This window comes from Ahaetulla prasina, chromosome 7 (genome assembly GCF_028640845.1).
Source record: "Ahaetulla prasina isolate Xishuangbanna chromosome 7, ASM2864084v1, whole genome shotgun sequence".
NCBI lineage: Eukaryota > Metazoa > Chordata > Lepidosauria > Squamata > Colubridae > Ahaetulla > Ahaetulla prasina.
Genome location: NC_080545.1, coordinates 7,967,649 through 7,995,232, shown reverse-complemented (window position 1 = coordinate 7,995,232; position 27,584 = coordinate 7,967,649). Strand labels below are relative to the sequence as shown.

At 42.1% G+C, this 27,584-nt stretch overlaps 2 protein-coding genes across 4 annotated transcripts in view; both read left to right on the top strand.

Annotated features, from left to right (window-relative positions):
- The first annotated feature begins 371 nt into the window (after positions 1-371).
- LOC131201993 (uncharacterized protein K02A2.6-like) lies at positions 372-27,584 on the top strand. Its single transcript, XM_058190489.1, has 4 exons — positions 372-566; positions 10,819-13,520; positions 25,241-25,423; positions 27,474-27,584. Exons 2-4 carry the CDS (start codon positions 11,049-11,051, stop codon positions 27,582-27,584), a joined length of 2,766 nt encoding a protein of 921 aa, XP_058046472.1. The 5' UTR covers positions 372-566; positions 10,819-11,048.
- Positions 25,396-27,584, top strand: part of PIK3CG (phosphatidylinositol-4,5-bisphosphate 3-kinase catalytic subunit gamma) — a 40,359-nt gene continuing 38,170 nt past the window's right edge. The window contains exon 1 of one of the 3 annotated variants that reach the window (XM_058190329.1): positions 25,396-25,536. The gene's annotated coding sequence lies outside the window, so the exon portion shown is untranslated. The remainder of the gene's footprint in view (positions 25,537-27,584) is intronic. The other 2 variants (XM_058190333.1, XM_058190330.1) reach the window with 2 other exon arrangements.

The following is a 27,584-nucleotide window of genomic DNA, read 5'->3' as shown; positions in this document are numbered from 1 at the left end:
CAGCCGGGGCCTTCTTACCTGCTCCCGAACACTGAGGAATGTATGCCTCCCGGTCCCAGTCCTGGCTCCATGCCCACACAAACTGCAGAAGAAGGAGAATCTCCCTGCCCCAGCCCTGACTCCATGCCCAGGCAAACGGAGCAGCTAGACCCCTCCCCCTCCTCCACAGCATGTGAGCCTGAGGAGGGTTTATTACCAACAGCTGATTGGAGTGACCCTCGCATCAGAAGACTGGATAGGCGGAGGCAACAGAGGGAAGGGAGGGGCAGGCCTTAATGAGTGCTGAGTCATGGAGCCACACCCCATGGCCTATATAAAGGATCTGCTTTCTGGCAGTCTCTGGGTCAGGCAAAGTCGAACTTATCTTGCTGAAGTCACTTACTGGTCTCCTGCGTGCTCTGAGGACTTTGCTAGGACTTTGGGCAGAGCTGCAGAGGCAAGCCTGATTCGGATTTCCCTGACCCGGCCGTCAGCGGAGGAGTGGGACACGACAAGAGTCTTAAAAGATCTACTGCCTTGAGTGAGGTTTGGACTTGAAGATTTCCAATCCTATAATTCTATATCAGGTGAATTTGCAGCTAATTGAACTACCATACTAGATAGATAGATAGATAGATAGATAGATAGATAGATAGATAGATAGATAGATAGATAGATAGATAGATAGATAGATAGGGAGGGAGGGAGGGGGAGGGAGGGAAGGAAGGAAGGAAGGAAGGAAGGAAGGAAGGAAGGAAGGAAGGAAGGAAGGAAGGAAGAAAGAATTCTTTATTGGCCAAGTGGGATTGGACACACAAGGAATTTGTCTTTGGTGCATATATGCTCTCAGTGTACATAAAAAGAAAAGACACATTCGTTAAGAATCATTAGGTATAACACTTGATAGTCATAGGGTACAAATAAGCAATCGAATCGTACTAGGAAACAATATAATCGTAAGGATACAGCATCAAGTTACAGTCATACAGTCATAAGTGGGAAGAGATGGGTGATAGGAATGATGAGAAGACTAATAGTAATAGTAATGTAGACTTAGTGAATAGTTTGACAGTGTTGAGGGAATTATTTGTTTAGCAGAGTGATGGCCTTCGGGAAAAAACTGTCCTTGTGTCTAGTTGTTCTGGTGTGCAGTGCTCTGTAGTGTTGTTTTGAGGGTAGGAGTTGAAACAGTTTATGTCCAGGATGCGAGGGGTCAGTAAATATTTTCACAGCCCTCTTATTGACTCATGCAGTATACAGGCCCTCAATGGAAGGCAGGTTGGTAGCCATTGTTTTTTCTGCAGTTCTAATGATCCTCTGAAATCTGTGTCTCTCTTGTTGGGTTGCAGAACCAAACCAGACAGTTATGGAGGTGTAGATGACAGATTCAATCATTCCTATGTAGAATGAGTGTGTGTGTATCAGTGCGTTCATAAGTGATTTAGCACCATTTTGGAAGGATGTACCAAGAAGATTTTCCCTAACTTTGGCTTCACCAATAAAGCTGAAATGAGGGGGTCCCTGGTGCTCTCAGAGTTTGGTTATTTTCTTGCAGACGTTTCATGACCCAACTAGGTAACATCATCCCTGCTAGTAAGCAGTGGAGTTTGCTGTTAATTTATATTCTGGTCTCTTAGCCTGTCTGTGTGGGTGGGGACATTCTTAAGGATTCTTTGGTTGGGCTGTTTACTGACGACATGTTGGCAGTTTCTTGATTGGGGTATTGCCATACATCAAGAATATCTCAGAAATTGCCCTTTATCCCCATTAGAATAGAATAGAATAGAATAGAATTTTATTGGCCAAGTGTGATTGGACACACAAGGAATTTGTCTTGGTGCATATGCTCTCAGTGTACATAAAAGAAAAGATACCTTCATCAAGGTACAACATTTATAACACAATTGATGATCAATATATCAATATAAATCATAAGGATTGCCAGCAACAAGTTATAGTCATACAGTCATAAGTGGAAAGAGATTGGTGATGGGAACTATGAAACGATTAATAGTAGTGCAGATTCAGTAAATAGTCTGACAGTGTTGATGGAATTATTTGTTTAGCAGAGTGATGGCCTTCGGGAAAAAACTGTTCTTGTGTCTAGTTGTTCTGGTGTGCAGTGCTCTATAGCGTCGTTTTGAGGGTAGGAGTTGAAACAGTTTATGTCCAGGATGCGAGGGTTAGAAGTATTAGATAGAAATGTAAGACAAAATTAAGAAATAAAGGGATTGAAAATCAAAAAAAGAAGAATATAAACTACGAGCCTTTGCAGATGACTTAGTATTTATCTTGGAGGAACCTCAAATAACAGGACCCAAATTAATGGATCAAATAGAAGAATATGGAGATGTGGCACAATTGAAAATAAATAAAGAAAAGACAAAAATATTGGTGAAAATATTACAGAAAAACAGAAGAAAGACTTAAGGGAGAAACCAGCCATTCAGATTGCGAAGAAAGTAAAATATTTAGGAATCCAATTAATTTCAAGAGGCGTAACGATTAAAGAACATAATTATTATAAACTGAAAAATCAAATTGAGAAAGACTTGGAGAAATGGAAAAATCTACAGTTATCACTAATGGGAAGGATTGCGATAATTAAGATGAATATATTACTTCATCTTAATTATTTGATCGTCAAAAGCTTTTTTTTTCTTTTAAAGGCAAAAAAAATGCTTTTAAAAGAAAAGCCTCTGATGATCAGGCAACTCTCAGCTGGGATCGTCAGAGCCTTTTAAAAGCATTTTTTCTACAAATGGCTTCTTTGGCTGAAGAAGTTTTAAAAGCCTGTGACGATCCTGTCTGAACCACGTGATCATCAGAGGCTTTTTTTAAAAAAACTTTTAAAAGCATTTTTTCAGCCAAAGAAAAAATGCTTTTAAAAGTAAAAATAACAATTCTGATGATCGTGTGGTTCAGCTGGGCATGGGGTGGGGGCAGGGATTTTTGCTACCGGTTCTCCGAACCACCCGCCGCCATCACTACCAGATCAGGTGATCCGGTCCAAACCGGAAACATTTCACCCCTGGTTTTAGCAATAAATCAGTTTAATTGAACTGTCACATGTGGCTTTGGTCTGACAAAAGGAGATGGATATACTCAACTTGCAAAGATATTAATTTTATTACAGCCACCAGAATTCAACAAGCTAAGAGCATATTAAAAAAAAAAAACCTACTGTGGCATAGTTTATGTTAAGTTATCAAAGCAATCAAAATGTGACTGGTTTTACGAGCAATTGTAGCATATGTTGGCTCTCTTGTTAGAAAATGAATCATCCAGATTTTATAATAGCTGAATATAGAATAAAGGAGTATTGTCTGGGGACTTCGTTAAATAAGGAGTTACAAGGCGGATCCTTGCATCCTTATAAAAATTGTCTGGGCACTTTGTTAAATAAGGAGCAGCAAGGCAGATCCCTGCATCCTTATAAATTAATGGATTATGGATTCAATAAAACCTTCCGCCTGTAAAAAAAAGAAAGAAAGAAAGAAAAGTAGGGGAGATAAGGTAATGGCCTACAAGTTGCTTTAAAAAAAGACCCCGTCCCTACAACCTGTTGAACTTATTCTCGGTTAAAAATAATCGTAAAATCGTTGAAATTAAAAGAATGCAAATTCAGGCTGGGAATTTCTTCTTGCAGGACCTGTTAAGCAGTGGAAGCTTCTGTCTGGTTCATTGGTGGCCTCTGCCAAGTTGTAGGTTCTCAAAAGGGGTTTGAAGGTCACCTATCAGGATTCGGTTTAGTCGATTTTTGCAGAGAGCAGAAGATTGAACTAGATAGGTAGCCTACAGTTCATTCCTTCTATTATCTCTGGGGCCCAACAATGAATAATTACTATGGGCTGTCTAATCTAGAAGACTTGGGATTGATAAAGATAAAAAAAAGTATGGTTGGCATGGAATTATTGTCTCAAAAGGAGAGAACATGAGGGTTATCTATTAATAACAATTGGCAGCTGGTTCAAGATAAAGGAACTGCCATTTCATTATGCTATGCTAACATAGATTAATTCCTTGGAAATTGTGATGAATTTTTGGAAATTGTGATGAATGTCTGGAAACTGCTATTAATTTCTGGAAATTGTGATTAGTTTTGGAAATTGTGATTCATTTTTGGAAATTGCGATTAACTTATGGAAAAACAATTTTCAAAAAGAATTAGAATAGAATAGAATAGAATAGAATAGAATTTTATTGGCCAAGTGTGATTGGACACACAAGGAATTTGTCTTGGTGCATATGCTCTCAGTGTACATAAAAGAAAAGATACGTTCATCAAGGTACAACATTTACAACACAATTGATAATCAATATATCAATATAAATCATAAGGATTGCCAGCAACAAGTTATAGTCATACAGTCATAAGTGGAAAGAGATTGGTGATGGGAACTATGAAACGATTAATAGTAGTGCAGATTCAGTAAATAGTCTGACAGTGTTGAGGGAATTATTTGTTTAGCAGAGTGATGGCCTTCGGGAAAAAACTGTTCTTGTGTCTAGTTGTTCTGGTGTGCAGTGCTCTATAGCGTCGTTTTGAGGGTAGGAGTTGAAACAGTTTATGTCCAGGATGTGAGGGATCTGCAAATATTTTCACGGCCCTCTTCTTGATTCGTGCAGTATACAGGTCCTCAATGGAAGGCAAGTTGGTAGCAATTATTTTTTCTGCAGTTCTAATTATCCTCTGAAGTCTGTGTTTTTCTTGTTGGGTTGCAGAACCGAACCAGACAGTTATAGAGGTGCAAATGACAGACTCAATTAAATGAATTTATGGAGGAGAAAGCTAACAAAAAAGCATAGGACTTTTGGCCAATTGTTGTCTATATGAGCCAAAAACAACACAATGCTTGATAATATATAGAAATAGAACCTTAACAAACGTACAACATATTAAACCTATATTCAGCATTGTTACCCAACAAGGCATTTGAGTAGACAGAGATATCTCTTAGAAATTACTTTGGAAATAATTGGAAAATGGAGGCTAAATGTAAATAAAACAATCCTTTGATTTTAAATGATGTGGAGATCTCTCAATCTCTCTCTTTCTCTCCCTCCCTCCCTCTTTCCATATCTGTATCTACATCTACAGTATACTCTTCAGATGTTTTAATGTTCACAATTCTTAAACTTAATCATGAGTTTGAGAAGAAGTCATTGTCCTTATCTTATCTGAAATTACATGCAAACCTATGACTCATTCTCCTGCAAATCTTTAATCCTATCAAAGGGTTTGTGGAGAACCTCAACACAAACATTGCATCTTTTTGCATTTGCTCTCAGTGTACATAAAAGAAAAGATACGCTCATCAAGGTACAACATTTACAACACAATTGATGATCAATATATCAATATAAATCATAAGGATTGCCAGCAACAAGTTATAGTCATACAGTCATAAGTGGAAAGAGATTGGTGATGGGAACTATGAAACGATTAATAGTAGTGCAGATTCAGTAAATAGTCTGACAGTGTTGAGGGAATTATTTGTTTAGCAGAGTGATGGCCTTCGGGAAAAAACTGTTCTTGTGTCTAGTTGTTCTGGTGTGCAGTGCTCTATAGCGTCGTTTTGAGGGTAGGAGTTGAAACAGTTTATGTCCAGGATGTGAGGGATCTGCAAATATTTTCACGGCCCTCTTCTTGATTCGTGCAGTATACAGGTCCTCAATGGAAGGCAAGTTGGTAGCAATTATTTTTTCTGCAGTTCTAATTATCCTCTGAAGTCTGTGTTTTTCTTGTTGGGTTGCAGAACCGAACCAGACAGTTATAGAGGTGCAAATGACAGACTCAATTAAATGAATTTATGGAGGAGAAAGCTAACAAAAAAGCATAGGACTTTTGGCCAATTGTTGTCTATATGAGCCAAAAACAACACAACGCTTGATAATATATAGAAATAGAACCTTAACAAACGTACAACTTATTAAACCTATATTCAGCATTGTTACCCAACAAGGCATTTGAGTAGACAGAGATATCTCTTAGAAATTACTTTGGAAATAATTGGAAAATGGAGGCTAAATGTAAATAAAACAATCCTTTGATTTTAAATGATATGGAGATCTCTCAATCTCTCTCTTTCTCTCCCTCCCTCCCTCTTTCCATATCTGTATCTACATCTACAGTATACTCTTCAGATGTTTTAATGTTCACAATTCTTAAACTCAATCATGAGTTTGAGAAGAAGTCATTGTCCTTATCTTATCTGAAATTACATGCAAACCTATGACTCATTCTCCTGCAAATCTTTAATCCTATCAAAGGGTTTGTGGAGAACCTCAACACAAACATTGCATCTTTTTGCATTTGAAAAAAAACCCATGTGCCATCAAATCAAACTCAAGGCCAGGTGTCTTCATCTCTATGACATTTTCTTGAGAACAGCATAGAAGTGATTCACCATTTTTTCCCCCTGATCGCCATCACTCTGCTAAACAAATAATTCCCTCGACACTGTCAAACTATTTACTAAGTCTGCACCACTATTAATCTTCATTGCTCCCACCATCCATCTCCTTCCACTTATGACTGTATGACTGTAACCTTATTGCTTGTATCCTTACGATTTATATTGATATTGTTTCCTGATTGCTTATTTGTTCCCTATGACTATTGTTAAGTGTTGTACCTTATCAGTCTTGATGAATGTATCTTTTCTTATTGGTACACTGAGAGCATATGCACCAAAGACAAATTCCTTGTGTGTCCAATCACACTTGGCCAATATAAAATTCTATTCTATTCTATTCTATTCTATTCTATTCTATTCTATTCTATTCTATTCTATTCTATTCTATTGCCTTTTTCTTCTACAATGTTTGTTTGTTAAACTTCTCAGATATTACTGGTATTTCTTGGCAAGTCTTCTTCTGCTCAAATGTTAACCAGGTTTGACTTGGCTTAGATTCTTTTTTTTTTTTTAACTCAGCCAACATCAGATATGTGCTGGCTTCTAGTTGTGTTTCTAGCAGGTTTAGAGAGTAATTATATTAGAGGCTGTGCCAAAGTTTATTTATTTTATTTATTTATTATTTAGATTTTTATACCACCCTTCTCCCGAAGGACTCAGGACGGTGTACAGCCAGATTAAAACAGAACAATATACAAATTAAAACCACAGTTAAAATAACGTATTCTATAAATGGCCAAAAATTAAAACCGTCAAATTTGACCCATAAATAAAATACACCAATTAAAATTATTAAAATTTGAAAAATTTGAAAAATTAAAAAAATTAAGCCAGTCCTGCTTGAATAAACAAGTACGTTTTCAATTCACGGCGAAAGGTCCGAAGGTCAGATAATTGACGCAAACCAGGGGGAAGTTCGTTCCAGAGGGTAGGTGCTCCAACAGAGGAGGCCCTTCCCCTGGGGGCCGCCAACCGACATTGCTTGGCGGACGGCACCCTGAGAAGACCCTCTCTGTGTGAATGTACGGGTCGGTGGGAGGCATAAGGTAACAGCAGGTGGTCCCGTAAGTACCCGGGTCCTAAGCCATGGAGCGCTTTAAAGGTGGTAACCAACACCTTGAAGCGCACCCGAAAGACCACAGGTAGCCAGTGCAGACTGCGCAGGAACGGTGTTACCCGGGAGCAACGTGTGGCTCCCTCAATCACCCGCGCAGCTGCATTCTGGACTAACTGAAGTCTCCGAGTGCACTTCAGGGGTAGCCCCATGTAGAGAGCATTGCAATAATCCAGAAGGAATTAGGAAGGAACAACAAATCATTGCAAAGTTCCTTATGAGAATTTGAATATATACAATTACAGCTGTGCACAATTCTTTCTTTCCATATTAATCTCCCCCTTCCTTTTGAGGAAATGAAATAAAACCCCTTGCAGTTATTAGAAATGTATTTTTATGTACAAATTTTGATTCATTTTTTCTCTTTAACCAACACCACTACTATTGCTTGAAAAATAATCTTTTAATCGGTTTACTCATTACCGAAATAAAGTAACCAGTAAAGATTTGGATTTGAAGGGGTTAAAATAAACAATAAAAACCACCAAAACGTAAAGTTATAGTTACAGTACTAATTAATTTAATTCTACAAAGTGGGTGGCTTTTTTTTTTTAGAACACAATATTTTTGGAAATATTTTTGGAAATATTGTATTCAGTGGTGAAATGTAAAAATTTTTACTACTGGTTCTGTGGGTATGGCTTGGTTGGGGGGTAATATGACTGGGTAGACTTTTTTTTTCTTACATTTTTGCAAAAGAGGTTGTAAAAAATGCTTTTAAAAGGCTCCTCTGACGATCCCAGCTGAGTTGCCTGATCCTCAGAGTCTTTTCTTTTAAAAGCATTTTTTTTGCCTTTAAAAGAAAAAAAAGCCTCTGACGATCAGGCAACTCAGCTGGGATTGCCAGAGGAGCCTTTTAAAAGCATTTTTTCTACAACCTCTTTGGCCGAAGAGGTTGTAAAAAAAATGCTTTTAAAAGCCTCTGATGATCCCAGCTGAGCCGTGCGATCATCAGAGGCTTTTTTTTACTTTTAAAAGCATTTCTTTGGCCGAAGAAAAAATGCTTTTAAAAGTTTAAAAAAAAAAAACAACCTCTGATGATTGTGCGGCTCAGATGGACATCTGGGGGGGGAGGGATTTTTGCTACTGGTTCTCCAAACCACCCGCCGCCATCGTTACCAGATCGGGCAATCTGGTCCAAACTGGGAGCATTTCACCCCTGATTGTATTGCTCGCTAGAGCTTACAAAACAAACATTAGGCCAATGTTAGAATATTGTTTGGAATCCTTACCACATATCGGACATTAATACAATCAAATGAATTCAAAACTATTTGACAAGAAAAGTTTTGCACTCTTCTTTGCAAATTAGATTACCTTATGCCACGTACTAGGCTTGAAATTCTTGGATTGGATAGTTTAGAACTGTGACTCTTACGGTCAGACATAGCTATTATATACAAAGTTGTACAAAATAGTGTTTTACCTGTAAATGATTTATTTTAGTTTTAATCGTAATGTAACGCATGCAAACAACCGCTTTAAACTCGATGGTTAAAAAAAATCCAATTTTTTGTTAACAAAGTTGTTAAAAGTCTGGAATACCTTACCCGATTGAATTATCTCACTTGCTAACTTTCACAGTTTTCATTTTAATTTCACTTCTGAGGACTCCACTCCATATTTAAGAGGTCCCTTGAGTGGCGGGCCCCTAAGCATTCTAACCTGCCAATTGTCCCCATCGCGTTTTAATTTTCTTTCATTTTGCTCACTTGGATTTGTAATCTTTATATGACGAATAGTTTAATAAAAAGAAGGACTAGGGGAGACATGATAGCAGTGTTCCAATATCTCAGGGGTTGCCGCAAAGAAGAGGGAGTCGGGCTGTTCTCCAAAGCACCTGAGGGCAGGACAAGAAGCAATGGGTGGAAACTAATCAAGGAGAGAAGCAACCTAGAACTAAGGAGAAATTTCCTGACAGTTAGAAAATTAATAAGTGGAACAACTTGCCTGCAGAAGTTGTAAATGCTCCAACACTGGAAATTTTTAAGAAAATGTTGGATAACCATCTGTCTGAGATGGTGTAGGGTTTCCTGCCTGGGCAGGGGGTTGGACTAGAAGGCCTCCAAGGTCCCTTCCAACTCTGTTGTTGTTGTTGTTGTTGTTGTTGTTGTTGTTGTTGTTGTTGTTGTTGTTGTTGTTGTTGTTGTTAAATAAATAAATAAATAACTGGATATTTTAACAGATATTTTGTTTCCTAGTATGATTTGTTTGCTTATTGTACCGTACGACTGTCACTGGGTGTTGTGCCTTGTGATTCTTGACGAGTGTATCTTGTCTTTTTATGTACACTGAAAACATCTGTATCAAAGACAAATTCCTTGTGTGTCCAATCACACTTGGCCAATCAAGAATTCTATTCTATTCCATTAATTTATATTGTAATATAACCCTTTCTTCATCTGCCCTATCTACCTTAACCTGAATATCATCTATTTTATTTTCTAAATTAAAATTAATTTATTAATGGAATATGCTATAAGGGTGAGGGGATTAAAAGAATGTAAGGAGGAAAATTTGAAAGAGGTTTTTACTCAGGCCTTTGCTCAGATAGATGGAGTGGAACCAGAAGATTTTGAAGTTAATATTGAAAAAATTTATCGTGTTAATTCTTGGTTGGCAAGGCAGAAGTGTTTACCGAGAGATGTGGTTATTTATTTTACAAATAAGAAGATTAGGTATGGAATTTTGCAAGTATTTTATAAAAATAAATTTCAAATATTAGGACAAGATATAATAATGATGAAGGAAATTCCTCCTAAAATGTTAAGAAAGAGAAAAGAATTTGCCTTTTTAGTGGATGAGCTTAAGAAACATCAGATATATTTTAGATGGGAGGTTCCAGCTGGCTTAACAGTGAATTATAAAGGAAGAAAGTATTTTCTCAATACAGATTTTAAAGCACGAGATTTCTACACTAACATATTAAAGATTGGGAATCCTTTATCGATAGATGTTAAGTTGAATGGTGAATAGATGGTGGAAAATGTGTAAGACAGAAGATAAGGGGAGGGAGAATGTTTAATTTTATTATATATGATTATGGTTAATTTTTGTAAATGATTTATTTTGGATATAAATGTGTAATTTTAGGGGTATTATTTGATATATTTGAGGTATAAAGGAATAGGAAGATGGAATATTGTTTAATCTTGGAGGATAGATAGTAAAATTTAGGAATTTGGATTAAATACTATATTTGAGAGATGGATGTAATGTTGTTATATGTTTAACTAGAATTTAATTGTTATAACTGATATATTTTGGATAAGTTATAGGTGTTGTTATGTATCTTTAAATATTTAGGTGGGAAACAAGCACGTTGCTGATTGGTTGAAGCCGCCGGTTAAACAGTATATAAAGGGTTGTTTTTCCCCAGCCAGGCTGCTGGGTTCACCATATATTAAAGAGCTGTTGTCACTACCCTGGTCTCCAGCCTCGTTACTTCCCGAACTTAACACTGGCGACGAAGGTGGGATCTCGAGGCTAAGGAGCACCAGAACCGAACCCAGCAAACACAGGGCAGAAAAGCGGAGATGGCCAGTTACACTCCGCCCGCACCGTTTGACCCGGCTAAAGAGAAATGGGGAACGTATATGACCCGTTTCGAAAGCTTTCTAGAAGCCAACGAACTGCAAGGAGTTCCAGACAACCGCAAAAGGGCATACTTCTTGAGCCACTGCGGTCCCGAGGTCATCGACATCGCGGAAGCCCTGGCAGAGCCAACGCCGTTACAATCGGTATCGTGGCAAACGCTGCAAACCCTGCTTAAAAACCATTTCGCGCCAACGCCGTCCAAATACGTGCGGCGTTTTGAATTTGGAGAGCGCCGGCAGCTAGAGGGCGAATCCATCGGCGACTACATGGCCGCCCTGCGGAAAGCCTCCAAAGACTGTGGGTACCGAGACCTGGACGAGGTGCTGCTGGAGCAACTCATCAGGGGGGTCCGAGACATGCGTTTGCGGAGGCGACTGCTATCGAAAAGCAATCTGACGCTGGCAAACGCCCTGGACGAAGCCCGAGCGCATGAAATGTCCACCCAAGCGGCGGAGACACTGCAAAAGCCTCTCACACCAAAGGCGAGCACAAAGTCAACCCCGGTGCATCAAGAAGAGATCCAGACCGAATCCGACGGTGAGGATGAGGAAGGGGTCTGCCGAACCGAGAAACGCGGCAAAGAGGACCGGGACGAATGCGGAAGTTGCGGAGGTCAACACCAGCGCCAGCGCTGCAAGTTCAAGGACGCAACATGTCGGCGGTGCGAGAAGAAGGGGCACCTAGCTCAAGTCTGTCGAGCTCCCCAACCTTCCCGCCGAAAATTCAAATCGGCCAATCAGAGCGCGGGATCGGCAAGGCGACCCGCGATTGGCTCAAACAAAAAAGGCGCGGATTCAAACCAAACGACGGTGGTCATAGGCCGCGCCTCAACCCGGGTGGAGAAGAAGATCTTCACCAAACCCAAAATAGAAGGAGTACGGTGCCGACTCGAAGTAGACACTGGGTCAGCGATCACCATCATGTCCTGGGACACTTTGGCGAAGTCACTGCCGTCAGTAGCGAAGCGCCACCTGCAAACACAACGGCTACGAGTCCACGACTACCAAGGGAATCGCATCCCTGTTCGAGGGACAACCTCCGTCCGAGTCGAGTACGGACCACACAAGAAGACCCTACCCATCACGATCGTCGAAGGGACCCTGCCTAGTTTGTTGGGACTAGACTGGTTTCGTGCACTGGGCATGGGAGTGACTGGCATCTACAGAAGTGACTGTAATCTGAAAGACATGCTCATGAACGAGTTCGAAGATGTCTTCAAGGACTGCCTGGGCAAGTACAAGGGGACCCCTATTTCCTTCAACTTAGACCCCCAGGTAGCTCCCATTAGGTTAAAGGCAAGGAGAGTCCCTTTTGCCCTTAAGCCAAAAATTGACAAGGAGCTAGATAAGCTTATAAATCAGGGGATTTTGGTGCCAGTCGATCACGCAAAGTGGGAGACGCCAATCGTCACCCCAGTAAAATCAGATGGGTCAATTAGAATCTGCGCTGACTACAAGGCGACGCTAAACAAAGCCTTACAGAAAAGCGCTTACCCAGTTCCCGTGGTGCAACACTTGCTGCACTCTTTGGGGCAAGGGCAAGTCTTTGCAAAGTTAGACTTGGCTCAAGCCTACCAACAACTGCCCGTAGACGCCAACACAGCCGAAGCCCAAACAATTGTAACTCACAGGGGGGCCTTCAAGTGCACCCGATTACAATTTGGGGTGAGTGTGGCACCGGGGCTGTTCCAAAATTTGATGGAACGTCTCCTCCAAGGGATCCCAGGGGTAGTTCCCTACTTCGATGATGTACTGATATCTGCCGAAAACGTAGAGGAATTGGGGGAGCGTTTGAGAAAAGTTCTGGGCATTTTCCGGTCAGCCGGACTAAAGGTTAAAGTGAATAAATGCCAGATAGGGGTAGAATCCGTCGAATTCTTGGGCTACCGAATAGACAAGAAAGGAATTCACCCCACTGAGAGCAAGGTTAAGGCAATCAAAAAGGCTCCAGCGCCCAAAAACAAAACAGAGCTTCAGGCATTCCTAGGGCTAGTGAATTTTTACGCGGTTTTTTTGAAAAACAAAGCGACAGTTGCTGAACTGCTGCATAAGCTTCTAGGAAAAAATACTGCTTGGTCTTGGGGGAAGTCGGAAAGCAAGGCTTTCGAAGCAGTAAAAAACCTGCTTTCGAGCGACAGCCTGCTCATCCAGTACCATAGCTCATTACCACTAGTGCTGGTTTGCGATGCCTCCCCTTACGGGGTGGGAGCTGTACTCAGCCATAGACTGCCAAACGGCACAGAAGCCCCTATAGCCTTCTACTCCAGAACGATGTCCTCCCCAGAGAGGAACTATAGCCAGTTAGATAAAGAAGCGCTAGCAATTGTGTCAGGGGTGAAAAAATTTCACGAATATGTTTTTGGGCGAGACTTTGAAATTGTGACTGACCACAGACCGCTGTTAGGAATACTGGCTGGCGATCACCAACGCCTGTGGCACTTTCGCCACGATTGACTCGATGGACTATTTTCTTAGCCGCTTATTCTTACAAGCTGCAGCATCGACCAGGGAAAGAAGTGGGGCATGCAGACGAGTTAAGCAGATGCCCATTACCAGGGGCGATCGAAGATCCCACTCCGGGGACGCCCATCCTGCTGATTGACTCTTTGGACTCTGGCCCAGTCACATCTAAGGAAGTGGCTCGGGCATCATACCGGGACATTATGTTAAGGACTGTACTCGGTTGGGTACAAAGAGGGTGGCCCGCTGCGCCGGGCGAACGGTTTAAGGAATTTGTAAAAAAACGTGATGAGCTCTCGGCTCAAGGGGGGTGCCTGTTATGGGGTGATCGTGTGGTAATCCCGGATAAATTAAGGGGAAAGGTATTGGACCTCCTCCACGAGGGTCACCCAGGGATCGTAAGGATGAAGGGGTTAGCAAGAAGCTATGTGTGGTGGCCACTCATGGACTCAGAGATTGCTGAGAGGGTAGGGAAATGCCAGGCTTGCCAAGAGTCCAGACCTCTACCCCCAACGGCCCCAGTCAGGGAATGGGAAAAACCCCAAGGGCCCTGGTCAAGAATCCACATTGATTTTGCTGGCCCCTTCCACGGCCAAACCTTCCTCGTGGTTGTCAATGCATTCTCTAAATGGTTGGAGATCATACTCATGAAATCCACCACGGCCGAGGCAGTAATCGCAGCCCTGCGCCACCTATTCGCAACCCACGGGTTGCCGGACACTCTGGTGTCCGAAAACGCCCGCACGTCACGGCAGCCCAGTTTGAGGAATACTTGGCAGAGGAGGGCATCCGACATGCCCTCCCTGCGCCTTTCCACCCTGCGTCGAATGGCCTTGCAGAGCGTTCCGTCCGGAGCGCTAAGGAGGCATTGTCCAGGCTCAAGCCAGGTGACTGGCAAACAAAGATAGATTTCTTTCTGGCCGTTCAGCACAGAACCCCAAGCACTGCTACAGGCAGAAGCCCAGCCGAATTATTGATGGGACGGAAACTCCGGTGCCCACTTGACCGTTTGAATCCCCATTACACACCAGAGGGTTACAAGGGGGAAATAGAAAAAACGAGAGAAATGGGCATAGGCGACCGAGTGTGGGCCCGCAACTATGGGGACGGCCCAAGTTGGCTCGCAGGGCAAATCATAAAAGCAACCGGTCCAAAGTCATACTTAGTCGAATTACAAGACAACCGAGTATGGAGGCGCCACATAGACCAGATAAGGAAACGAATAGCTGAACAAACCGAGCTAGCTGAGACAGAAAATGACCACTCCCTATTTGAATCCACAGCTGACCATAACCCGGGGGAGGCGCAAGACTTAGCTGAGGTCCCGGAGGTCCAGCGACGCCATCAGGTTCCCGATGGAAACAGCAGGGAAAACTCAAAAAGTAATCCAAGGCCGGAGGGCCAAGAAAAAGAAACTGCCAGTAATCCAGGGCCCGATGGCCTAGAGAGAGAGCTGGGAGGAGAAAAAAGCCCCTCCGACCAGCTCAAAACACCACCCAGGACTGAACTGCGCAGGTCCGAAAGAATTAGGAGACGCCCAGGTTATTTGCGTGACTACGTCGAAAAATAACATGTAAATAATATGTAAATAGTGGTAAAGTGTTTTCTGGGAGGGGAGGAGTGTTATGTATCTTTAAATATTTAGGCGGGAAACAAGCACGTTGCTGATTGGTTGAAGCCGCCGGTTAAACAGTATATAAAGGGTTGTTTTTCCCCAGCCAGGCTGCTGGGTTCACCATATATTAAAGAGCTGTTGTCACTACCCTGGTCTCCAGCCTCGTTACTTCCCGAACTTAACAGGTGTAATTTTAATAATGTTATTTGATATAAGCAAGGTAAAGTGAAGATTTCAATTATTACAACTGATATATTGTGGAGATAATATAGGATTAATAATAATATTTGTAATATTATTTGATGTATGTAAATGATACCTAAAATATGAAAAGATGGATTATTTTTTATCTTTGGAGGTTGGACAGTAAAATTTAAGAAATTATTTTTTACCTTCGGAGGCTGGACAGTAAAATTTAAGAAATTAAGTTGGAAATATGAACTATTCTTGAGAGACTGCTTAATGAAGAAAGACATTATAGAAGAATCCTTGGTGAATATTGGAAGATGGAACGTTCTTTTGGTATTGATTGATGAAGGTTGGATATCAAAAACTATGTACTTTATTGAAGAACAAACACCAACTCAACTGGAAATTTCTGAGAACTTTAGGAATGGAATGGTCTGATATATGATGGATTGGAAGAAATGTATTTTCTTTGTTTCTGGAAGGGGAGTTGAGATTTTAAGGAGTGACTATCGATTATGATTTGTGTTATATTTTAATATTTGACTGTTAGTTTATACCCTGTATTCGGTTCTGGGAAGTCCCGGGGGATGGGGGGAGGGAGGGGGAGGGGGGTATGAGGGTAGAAAATGGATTGATGGTTTACAGAGATTTATTTATTTATTTATTTATTTTGTCACAACAATATATGTAGGTATCATACAAAAAAGATTATATAGTATATAAACACATATATGAGTAAATATAAGGAGGTATAAGCATATATATATATATAGGTCTTTGGTTATTCGGGTTTTCTCCCGCGTAAAATTGGAAGTGTCTTGGCGACGTTTCGACGAAGTCTCATTCGTCATCTTCAGGCTTCACCTTCGTGCTTCTGGGAGCAAGAAGCACGAAGCTGAAGCCTGAAGATGACGAATGAGATGACGAATGAAGCCTGAAGATGACGAAAGATGACGAATGAGACTTCGTCGAAACGTCGCCAAGACACTTCCAATTTTACGCGGGAGAAAACCCGAATAACCAAAGACCTACATACAAACACCCGCGAAAACCTCAGAATATATATATTATTTATTATTTATTTATTTATTATTTAAATTTGTATACCGCCCTTCTCCCGAAGGACTCAGGGCGGTTCACAGCCAAGTAAAAAACACAATACACTATAAATACAATTAAAATACAGTTAAAAAACTTATTAAATTGGCCACGATTAAAATTTAGGACTAAAACCCATTAAAACCCATAAACTTAAAACACTAACCCAGTCCAGCGCAGATGAATAAGTGGGTTTTAAGCTCGTGGCGAAAGGTTCGGAGGTCCGGAAGTTGACAAAGTCCTGGGGGGAGTTCGTTCCAGAGGCGGAGCCCCACAGAGAAGGCCCTTCCCTGGGTGTCGCCAGACGACACTGTTGCGCCGACGGGCACCCTGAGGAGTCCCTCTCTGTGAGAGCGCCGGGGTGGGTGAGAGGTATTCGGTAGCAGCAGGCGGTCCCGTAAGTAACCCGGCCCTATGCCATGGAGCGCTTTAAAGACGTTCACCAACACCTTGAAGCGCACCCGGAAGGCCACAGGTAGCCAGTGCAGCCTGCGCAGGATAGGTGTCACTCGGGAGCCACGAGGGCTCCTCTATCACCAGCAGCTGCATTCTGACTAACTGTAGCCTCCGGATGCCCCTCAAGGAGCCCCATGTAGAGAGCATTGCAGTAGTCCAGACGAGACATCACAAGGGCGTGAGTGACTGTGCACAAGGCATCCCGGTCTAGAAAGGGGCGCAACTGGCGCACCAGGCGGACCTGGTGGAAAGCTCTCCTGGAGACGGCCGTCAAATGGTCTTCAAAAGACAGCCGTTCATCCAGGAGAACGCCCAAATTGCGCACCCTCTCCATCGGGGCCAATGACTCGCTCCCGACAGTCAGCCGCGGACTCAGCTGACTGTACCGGGATGCCGGCATCCACAGCCACTCCGTCTTGGAGGGATTGAGCTTGAGCCTGTTTCTCCCCATCCAGACCCGTACGGCTTCCAAACACCGGGACAGCACTTCGATAGCTTCATTGGGGTGGCCCGGTGTGGAAAAGTACAGCTGGGTGTCATCAGCGTACAGCTGGTACCTCACACCGAAGCCACTGATGATCTCACCCAGCGGCTTCATATAGATGTTGAACAGAAGGCGAGAGATCGACCCTGCGGCACCACAAGTGAGGCGCCGCGGTGACCTCTGCCCCGTCAACACCGTCTGCGACCGGTCGGAGAGATAGGAGGAGAACCACCGATAAACGATGCTTCCCACTCCCAATCCCTCCAACCGGCGCAGCAGGATACCATGGTCGATGGTATCGAAAGCCGCTGAGAGGTCTAATAGGACCAGGGCAGAGGAATAACCCCTATCCCTGGCCCTCCAGAGATCATCCACCAACGCGACCAAAGCCGTCTCAGTGCTGTAACCGGGCCGGAAGCCGGACTGGAACGGGTCCAGATAGACAGTTTCCTCCAGGTGCAGGGGGAACTGATATGTATAATTAATGTAAGATCGGAGCTGCCTGGCTACCATTTCAGAATGATGGGAAGGAGGGAAGGAGAAGAGAGAAGGAGGTAGGAAAGAGAAGAGGAGGAAGAGGAAAGGAAGGAAGAGGGATAGAAGAGGGAGAAGAAAGGAGTAGGGAGGAAGGAGGAGAGGATGTAGATAAGAGAAGGGGAGGATGGTTGTGGAAAGTAGAAGAAGGTAGAGAAGGGAAGAGAGTTAAAGGAAGGGGGTGGTGACCGGGCAGGTCCAATCATTTGTATATGATGGTACACTAAATATGTTACTGGATATGAATGTTAAAATAAAACTTTTTGGGGAAAAAAGAATTCTATTCTATTCTATTCTATTCTATTCTATTCTATTCTATTCTATTCTATTCTATTCTATTCTATTCTACTCTACTCTACTCTACTCTACTCTACTCACTCACTCTCTCTCTCTCTCTCTCTCTCTCTCTCTCTCTCTATATATATATATATATATATATATAAATAGGACTCATTTATTTTATTTTTTTAAAAGTTTTCTATTTTGAATACATTAAAACAAAAGACAAACATACAACATTTATATACTTATCACTGTTTCTTATCAGCTATTCAAAACGGTCCTTTCTTACTATTTATACATATTTTAATTCTATCTTATTCTACTTTTATATTTTCTATCTTTCTTTATTTCATCTACATTTTACCCTGTTGTTCGATTTTCTTATCTTTCCTATTTTCCAACCATTCATACCATCTACACCAGACCTTATAATATTCTGTATCTTCTTTTGCTTCGATTTCTTTTGTGAGTTTATCTATCTCTGCACATTCTAGGATTTTCTTAATTCATTTATTTTCTACCTGTCCAGTAGATGTCACTGTCTGATGATTTTTAATTAAAAAAAAAAAACTCAAGAGCTGACCTCTCTACTCATAACTTTTAAGCCCACAGAATGCAAACTACAGAGTTGGGAAAGTCCAAAATCATCACTCTTGTCATTACAAAGAGTCACTAAACGAGGCAGTGGCTAAACAAGGATTACTTCTAGAGCTTTCTTCCTTAGGAAAGAAAGAAAAGCGATGCATGAATGAGCAAACACTATTTTGCATATGCAAGAGACAATGAAGCAGCCCAAAAGCCAACAAAGACTTAAGCATCTGTCCACTTGTAATCAACACCCAGATCAGCATAGATTAACTCCAAGGTCAACGACAGCCCATGATCAAGTAAACAATACCCTCAATCAAGAAACTGTTATTAGAACACAGCAGCCTGCAATTACTGCAGGTTCAAGCCCGGCCCAAGGTTGACTCAGCCTTCCATCCTTTATAAGGTAGGTAAAATGAGGACCCAGATTGTTGGGGGGGCAATAAGTTGACTTTGTAAATATACATATAGGATGAGACTATTGCCTTACACACTGTAAGCCGCCCTGAGTCTTCAGAGAAGGGCGGGATATAAATGTAAATAAATAAAAAAAACCCTGCCAAAGTGCCATCCGTAAATAACCCAACCAACGAATCTCTTAAGACTGCTCTCATCCACACAGACAAGCAAGTCACCAGAATATAAACGGACAGCAAACCTTACTACTGTAGTACTGATGATGTTACCTAGTTGGGTCATGAAACGTCTGCAAGAAAACAAGGAAGCGCAGGGAGCACCAAGGGGCCCTCGTGTCAACCCTGAGCTACAAATATTCTCCTTTATTGAACGAACACCATCAGTAAGGGTTCAACGCCAATACGGATCTATTGGTAGGTCCTTGGGTGCTTGTTTGGTAATTGCCCCAAGACCAGGATCGTGATTAAAGATATATTTTCTTAAGAAGGAAATGCCTCTTTTACATCGCACCCGGTCAGGTCTATGTATTTGATCATCTTAAAAAAATGTCACTTGTTTCAAAAATACTGTATTTGATCATCTGCAAATATAATCACTGCAGCTACTGTAAACTATAATTGAATATATTCAAATTCTCATAGGGAACTTTGCAACGATTTGTTGTTCCTTTTTCCTAACAAACTTAGGCACAGCCTCCAATATAATCACTCCCTAAACCTGCTAAAAACACAACTAGGAGCCAGCACATATCTGATGTTGGCTGTTTTTTTTTAAAAAAGGAATCTAAGCCAAATGAAACCTGGTTAACATTTGAGCAGAAGAAGACTTGCCAAGAAATACCAGGAATGTTTGAGAAGCTTAACAAACAAACATTGTAGAAGAAGAAGACAATAGAATAGAATAGAATAGAATAAAATAGAATAGAATAGAATTTTTTATTGGCCAAGTGTGATTGGACACACAAGGAATTTATCTTGGTGCATACGATCTCAGTGTACATAAAAGATAAGTTCATCAAGAATCATAAGGTACAATACTTAATGATAGCCATAGGGGACAAATAAGCAATCAGGAAACAATATCAATAGAAATCCTAAGGATATAAGCAACAAAGTTACAGTCATACAATTATAAATGGAAGGAGATGGGTGGTGGGAACGATGAGATGATTAATAGTAGTGCAGATTTAGTAAATAGTTTATTTATTTATTTATTATTAATTAATTAATTAAATTTATATACCGCCCTTCTCTCAAAGAACTCAGGGTGATTTACAGCCAGATAAAAACAGATTACATAAAAATTAAGAACATTTTAAAAATCTAATTCAATTCAGCCGAAACAAAATTTAAAACTATGATAGAACCATGATAAAACCCATGTTAAAATTAATTAAGCCAGCCCTGCGCGATAAAACAAAAAGGTCTTTAGCTCGCAGTTTAGTTTGACAGTGTTGAGGGAATTATTTGTTAGCAGAGTGATGGCATTCGGGGAAAAAATGGTGAATCACTTCTATGCTATTCTCAACACAATGTCATAGAGATGAAGACACTTGGCCTTGAGTTTGATTTGATGGCACACGGTTTGTTTTGTCTCCATAAACCCTTTGATAGGATTAAAGATTTGCTGAAGAATGAGTCATAGGTTCACTCTTAGGGTCCATAGATTTGCATGTAATTTCAGATAAGATAAGGACAATGAGTTCTTCCTAAACTCATGACTGAATTTAAGAATTGAGAACATTAAAACATAAAGCTATACAGTAGATGTAGATACAGATATGGAAAGAGTGAGGAAGGGAGAGGAAGAGAGAGGGATTGAGAGATCTCCACATCATTTAAAATCAAAGGATTGTTTTATTTACATTTAGCCTCCATTTTCCAATTATTTCCAAAGTAATTTCTAAGAGATATCTCTGCCTACTCAAATGCCTTGTTGGGTAACAATGCTGAATATAGATTTAATATGTTGTACATTTGTTAAGGTTCTATTTCTATATATTATCAAGCGTTGTGTTGTTAAACCAATTTCCAAAAATTCATCACAATTTCCAAGGAATTAATCTATGTTAGCATAGCATAATGAAATGGCAGTTCCTTTATCTTGAACCAGCTGCCAATTGTTATTAATAGATAAACCTCATGTTCTCTCCTTTTGAGACAATAATTCCATGCCAACCATACTTTTTTTTATCTTTATCAATCCCAAGTCAGCCCATAGTAATCAAATCTTTATTGTTGCTTTCAAAACACGTTTTTTTCCCCGGCAGGAATTTGGTGGTTTAGCAGCTTGATAGCATAGCTCCATTTTAGATTATGTCTTTAGGAAGCCTAGTTAGAAAAATTGGTAACTTACTGCCTTATGACAATGTCAAAAGTGAAGTTGCAAAGAGACCCGAAAGAGTGTTATACTTTATTTTTAATAGGTTAGAATGACAAGGTAGCCGGTTCAAGTTTAAACATCAGGAGGAAGTTCATGAGCAGTCAGCCAGCGGAACCGACTGCCACAAGAAGTGGCAAGTTCACCTTTACTGTTATTTTTAAATGCCTTTGAGTCATTGCTAACGTTTGGTGGACGCCTGGGCTAATCCCTATTATTTTCTTGGCAACTTTTTCAGAAGTTGCTCTTGCTTGTTTTCTAGGGTTGAGAGCAGGGTTGAAATCTACTTACCTTCCCTACCGGTTCGGAAGTGCGAGCTCCGCGTGTGCTCGCTTCACTTGTGCGTATCATATGCACGCTTGGATCCTCTGCGCATGTGCAGATGGTCAAAAACAGGTTACTTCCTGCTTAAAACCAGGAAATAATGATGTCCGGGTGGGTGGGCGGAGCCTCACCCCACCACCGCTACTGATTCTCCGAACTATGCGCCGCCGCTGCTACCAGTTCAGCTGAACCGGTCCGAACTTGTAGCATTTCACCCCTGGTTAAGAGTGACCAAGTTTCGTGTCTAAGGCAGGTCTAGAACTCAGTTTCCTGGTTTCTAATGTAACACCTTAAACCAGTGATGGCTAATTTTTTCCGGACCGAGTGCCCAAAGTGCGTGTGTGCAAACGTGTGTGTGCCCTAATGCACATGCGGCCCCGCGCATATGCCTCGTCCCTTGCATGCACCCCCCGTGCATGCGCACGTGCCCGCTGCATGCCTCCCGCCTTTTTCCATGCACGCAACCCCCGCATGCTCCTACCCCCCGTGCATGAGTGGCAGAGACCCGAAAACCAGCTGGCCGGCGGGAGGCAGGTGCGCATGCACAGCAGAGCTGAACTGGGGCGATGGCTCGCGTGCCATCAGAGAGGGTGCTGCGTGCTACCTCTGGCACCCGTGTCATAGGTTCACCATCACGGCCTTTAACCATTACACCAAACTGCCTTTTTGACCTTTGGTAGATGTCCTATAGGGACGCAGTAGCTTAGTGGGTAAGAGGCTGAGCTTGTCGATCATAAGGTCAGTGGTTCAGCGGTTCGAATCCCTAGTGCTGCATAACGGGGTGAGCTCCAGTTACTTGTCTCAGCTTCTGCCAACCTAGCAGTTCGAAAGCACATAAAAATGCAAGTAGGAAAATAGGGACCACCGTTGGTGGGAAGGGAACAGCATTCCGTGCACCTTTGGTGTTGAGTCATGCCGGCCACATGACCACGGAGACGTCTTCGGACAGCGCTGGTTCTTCGGCTTTGAAATGGAAATGAGCACCGACCCCTAGAGTCAGGAATGACTAGCACATATGTGGGAGGGGAACCTTTACCTTTACCTTAGATGTCCTCCAAGAAGGATTGATGTATCAAAATCTATAGATTGATCAGATCGATCACCTATCAGAAATGGCCTGGTAGCTCCTGCACATTTGAACAGGGCGTGGAATAGATGGCCTCAAGGATCCCTTTTCACATCTCTGATTCTAAGCTATAAATTAAAAAAACAACACTAAGCTCCACTAATGCTTTGGGTTGCTTTTGGGTGTTTTTTTCTTTTTTGCAAGTTTTCATATCTTGATTTATGTAGGTTTTGTTTTTTCCCCAAGGTCCTACTGTTTTTTCCACCAGAATTTTGAGATTTTGACATTTCCTGTGTTGCAATTTTCCTGAAAGTTTCACTGGTCGAATGCAAGCATATCGAGTGGAGCGAAAAAAGATCACTAAAGGCATAGTTGTAAACCGAGGACTATCTGTCCTAGTTTTACAACCATTTCCCAGGAAGCCCTTGACTTACGACGGTTTGCTTGGTTGACCATTCGAAGTTACCACGCCGCTGAAAAAAATGACTTACGACCATTTTCCACACTTACGACCGTGGCAGCATCCCCACGGTCCCATGATTTGCATTTGGAACCGTCTCACATTTATGACGGTTGCAATGTCCCGTGATCTGCTTTTGTGACCTTCTGACCAGCAATGCCAATGAAGGTTCATTTAATGACTGTGTTACGAATTGAACAACGCCCGCGATTCCCTTAAGAACGGTGGCAAGAAAAGTCCTCACTTAACAAATGTCTCACTTAGCCACCGAAATTTGGGGCTCCACTGGGGTTGTACGTTGAGGACAACCCATACTAGATCCAAACCAGTTTGAAGCCGATGGGGAAACCCGATTCACTTAACGATCATGTTACGAACAACAGTGGCGATTCCCTTAAGAACGGTGGCACGAAAAGTCCTCATCTAACAAATGTCTCACTTAGCAAATTTGGGGCTCCATCGGGGTCGTAAGGCGAGGACCACCTGTACTAGATCCAAACCAGTTTGAAGCTGATGGGGAAACCTGATTCACTTAACAACTGTGTTATGAACAACGGCGGCGATTCCCTTCAGAACGGTGACAAGGCAAGCCTTCCCCCTAACAAATGTCTCACTTAGCAACTTTGAAACCGGAGGTTGTAAGTCAAGGACCGCCTCTCCTAGATCCAAACCAGTTTGAAGCCAACGGGGGGGAAACCTGATTCACTTAACGACCGTTACTAACAAGGGCAGCGATTTTCTTAAGAATGGTGGCAAGAAAAGTCCTCCCCTAACAAATATCTCACTTAGCAACTTTGAAACTGGGGGCTCCCTTGGGGTTGTAAGTCGAGGACCGCCTCTCCTAGATCCAAACCAGTTTGAAGCCGACGGGGGGGGCGAGGAACCCGATTCACTTAACAACTGTGTAACGAAGAACAGCGTTGATTCCCGTAAGAACAGGGGCAAGAAAAGTCCTCACTTAACAAATGTTTCACTTAGCCACAGAAATTTGGGGCTCCTTTGGGGTTACTTACAACAGCGTTGATTCCCTTAAGAACAGTGGGAAGAAAAGTCCTCCCCTAACAAATGTCTCACTTAGCATCTTTGAAACTGGGAGCTCCCTTGGGGTTGTAAGTCGAGGACCGCCTCTCCTAGATCCAAACCAGTTTGAAGCCGACGGGGGGGGGGGAACCCGATTCATTTAACAACTGTGTAACAAAGAACGGCGTTGATTCCCGTAAGAACAGGGGCAAGAAAAGTCCTCACTTAACAAATGTTTCACTTAGCCACAGAAATTTGGGGCTCCTCTGGGGTTACTTACAACAGTGTTGAGTCCCTTAAGAACAGGGGCAAGAAAAGTCCTCCCCTAACCAATGTCTCACTTAGCAACTTTGAAACTGGGGGCTCCCTTGGGGTTGTAAATCGAGGACTGCCTCTCCTAGATCCAAACCAGTTCAAAGCCGGCGAAGGGGGGGGGACCCAATTCACTTAATGACCGTATTACTTACAACGGCGGCAATCCCCTTAAGAAACTGGGGGCTCCCTTGGGGTTGTAAATCGAGGACTGCCTCTCCTAGATCCAAACTAGTTCAAAGCCGACAGGGGAGGGGGGGGGAAAGACCCGATTCACTTAACGACCGTATTACTTACAACGGCGGCGTTTCCCTTAAGAACGGTGGCAAGAAAACACTTAACAAATGCCTCACTTAGCCACGGTCATTGGGGAGGATGGGGGGGGGCGGGCTCCCTTAGGGTCGTAAATCGAGGACTCCCTGCCCTGGGCTCCAAACCCGGTTTAAAGTGGGATTTGGCCGCTAAGGAAAACGAGGAAATTCCGATGGAAGGGCTGAGATTTGCTGCAAAAAAACCCAAAACCCTCGAAGCCGACCCGACCCGACCCAGCCCAGCCCATCCCCGGCTGCTCCGCCCGCGCTTCCTCCTCCCCAGCCGGCTGGGCGAGGCCTGCGGTCAGCTGTTGAGGCAGGTGCCGACCGAGGCCGGGAAGCCGAGCTGGGGCAGCCCCTTTTCCCGGGAAGAGGACTTGGGAGCCGGCCAGCCGCTTGCGGGGAGAGAAAAACAAACAAACGACCCTCGGTCGTAAGTCGGGGACGAGGGAGGGGGAGGGGGGGTCGGCTTGGGAGGGGGGGGGGAAAAACACGCGTGAAGGGATTTTTCTCCCTCGCTGGACTTTGCGGGGGCTTTAAACTCTGCTTCGACCTGCTTTGGGTTGGGGGTTGGCGCGGGGTTATCATCGGCTCCGGGTGGGGCTTTGTGTGTGTGTGTGTGTGTACGTACGTGGGCTTCGGAGTGGCCCCGGGGGCAAATTGAATCTCGGTGGCCGGGGCTGGGGGACGGGGTTGGGGACGGAGGGACGGCGTGGACCGGCCTTGGCAGCTGCAGCCGCTGGTTTTGGATCTGGGTTTTCTTTTTTCTTTTTTTTTGGCGGGGGGGGGAGGGGGTTGTAAAAGTTTGGGTGAGCCCCCCCCCCCACGTGGGGTAAACAATTTACACACACACACACCTCGCACGGGGCCATTAAAGTTATTCTGCAGTAAATTGGGGGGGTGTATGTCAATGAGATAGATAGATAGAGTAGATTATAGAGATAGATAGATAGATAGATAGATAGATAGATAGATAGATAGATAGATAGATAGATAGATAGATAGATAGATAGATAGATGTAGAGGATTGATAGATAGAGTAGATGATAGATAGATGATAGATAGATAGATAGATAGATAGATAGATAGATTATAGATAGATAGAGTAGATGATAGATAGATGATAGATAGATATAGAGGATAGATAGCTAGATAGCTAGATAGATAGCTAGATAGCTAGATAGTTGTAGAGGATTGATAGTTAGAGTAGATGATAGATGATGGATAGATAGATATAGAGTAGATGATAGATAGATAGATAGAGTAGATTATAGAGATAGATAGAGTAGATGATAGATAGATGATAGATAGATATAGAGGATAGTTAGATAGATAGATAGATAGATAGATAGATAGATAGATAGATAGATAGATAGATAGATAGATAGATGGATGTAGAGGATTGATAGAGTAGATGATAGAGAGATGATAGAGAGATAGAGAGATAGAGTAGGTGATAGACAGATAGATATAGATAGAGTAGATGATAGATGATAGATAGATAGAGAGGATAGATAGAATAGATGATAGATAGATAGATAGATATAGAGGATTGATAGAGTAGATGATAGATGATAGATAGAGAGGATAGATAGAATAGATGATAGATAGACAGATATAGAGGATTGATAGAGTAGATGATAGATGGATAGATAGATAGATTAGATAGATAATAAATCGACGGATAATAGATATAGATGATACATAGATGAGATAGATGAAATTGATAGATGATAGAGATGGATGGGTGGGTGGGTGGGTACTAGGTAGGTAGGTAGATAGGTAGGTAGATAGATAGATAGAAATTTGATAGATAGAAATGTGATAGAGATAAATTTGATAGACAAGCAGATAGATATAAATAATACAGATAAATTTGATAGACAGATATAAATTTAATAGACATAAATTTGATAGATATAAATTTGATAGACAAGACAGACAGACATAGATGATAGATCGATATATGATAGAGATAAATTTGATAGACAGACAGATATAAATTTGATAGATAAATTTGATAGGCAGACAGAGATATAAATTTGATAGCTATAAATTTGATAGACAGAAAGACAGACAAACAAGACTAGCACACTTCCATAATGTTGCCATAAAGATTTACAAGTGGGTGCAAGTTTCAACAACTGCCCTCTGCATATAGGTGCACGCACACGAACATATATATGTGTGTGTGTGTGTTATATAAGAACAAGACCAAAAAATGCTGGAGTGAACAATACTATTTCCACTGAGTCGCAGTAATCGCTGACATTCCAAAATTCTCAGTAAATGAATAAATTTAATAATTTATTAAATAAATAATCAATTTATTGCTGCCCCGTCAGTATTCAAGCTGTTTCTCATATCCAGGAAGATGTTTTAGGGTACCGGGGCTTTGGATCATCTTTAGCTGAACCCACCTTCATCTTCACCCTGGGAGAGCCTCTGTCCTACTTTGCAGGGGTGTCGCTGAGAAAATGA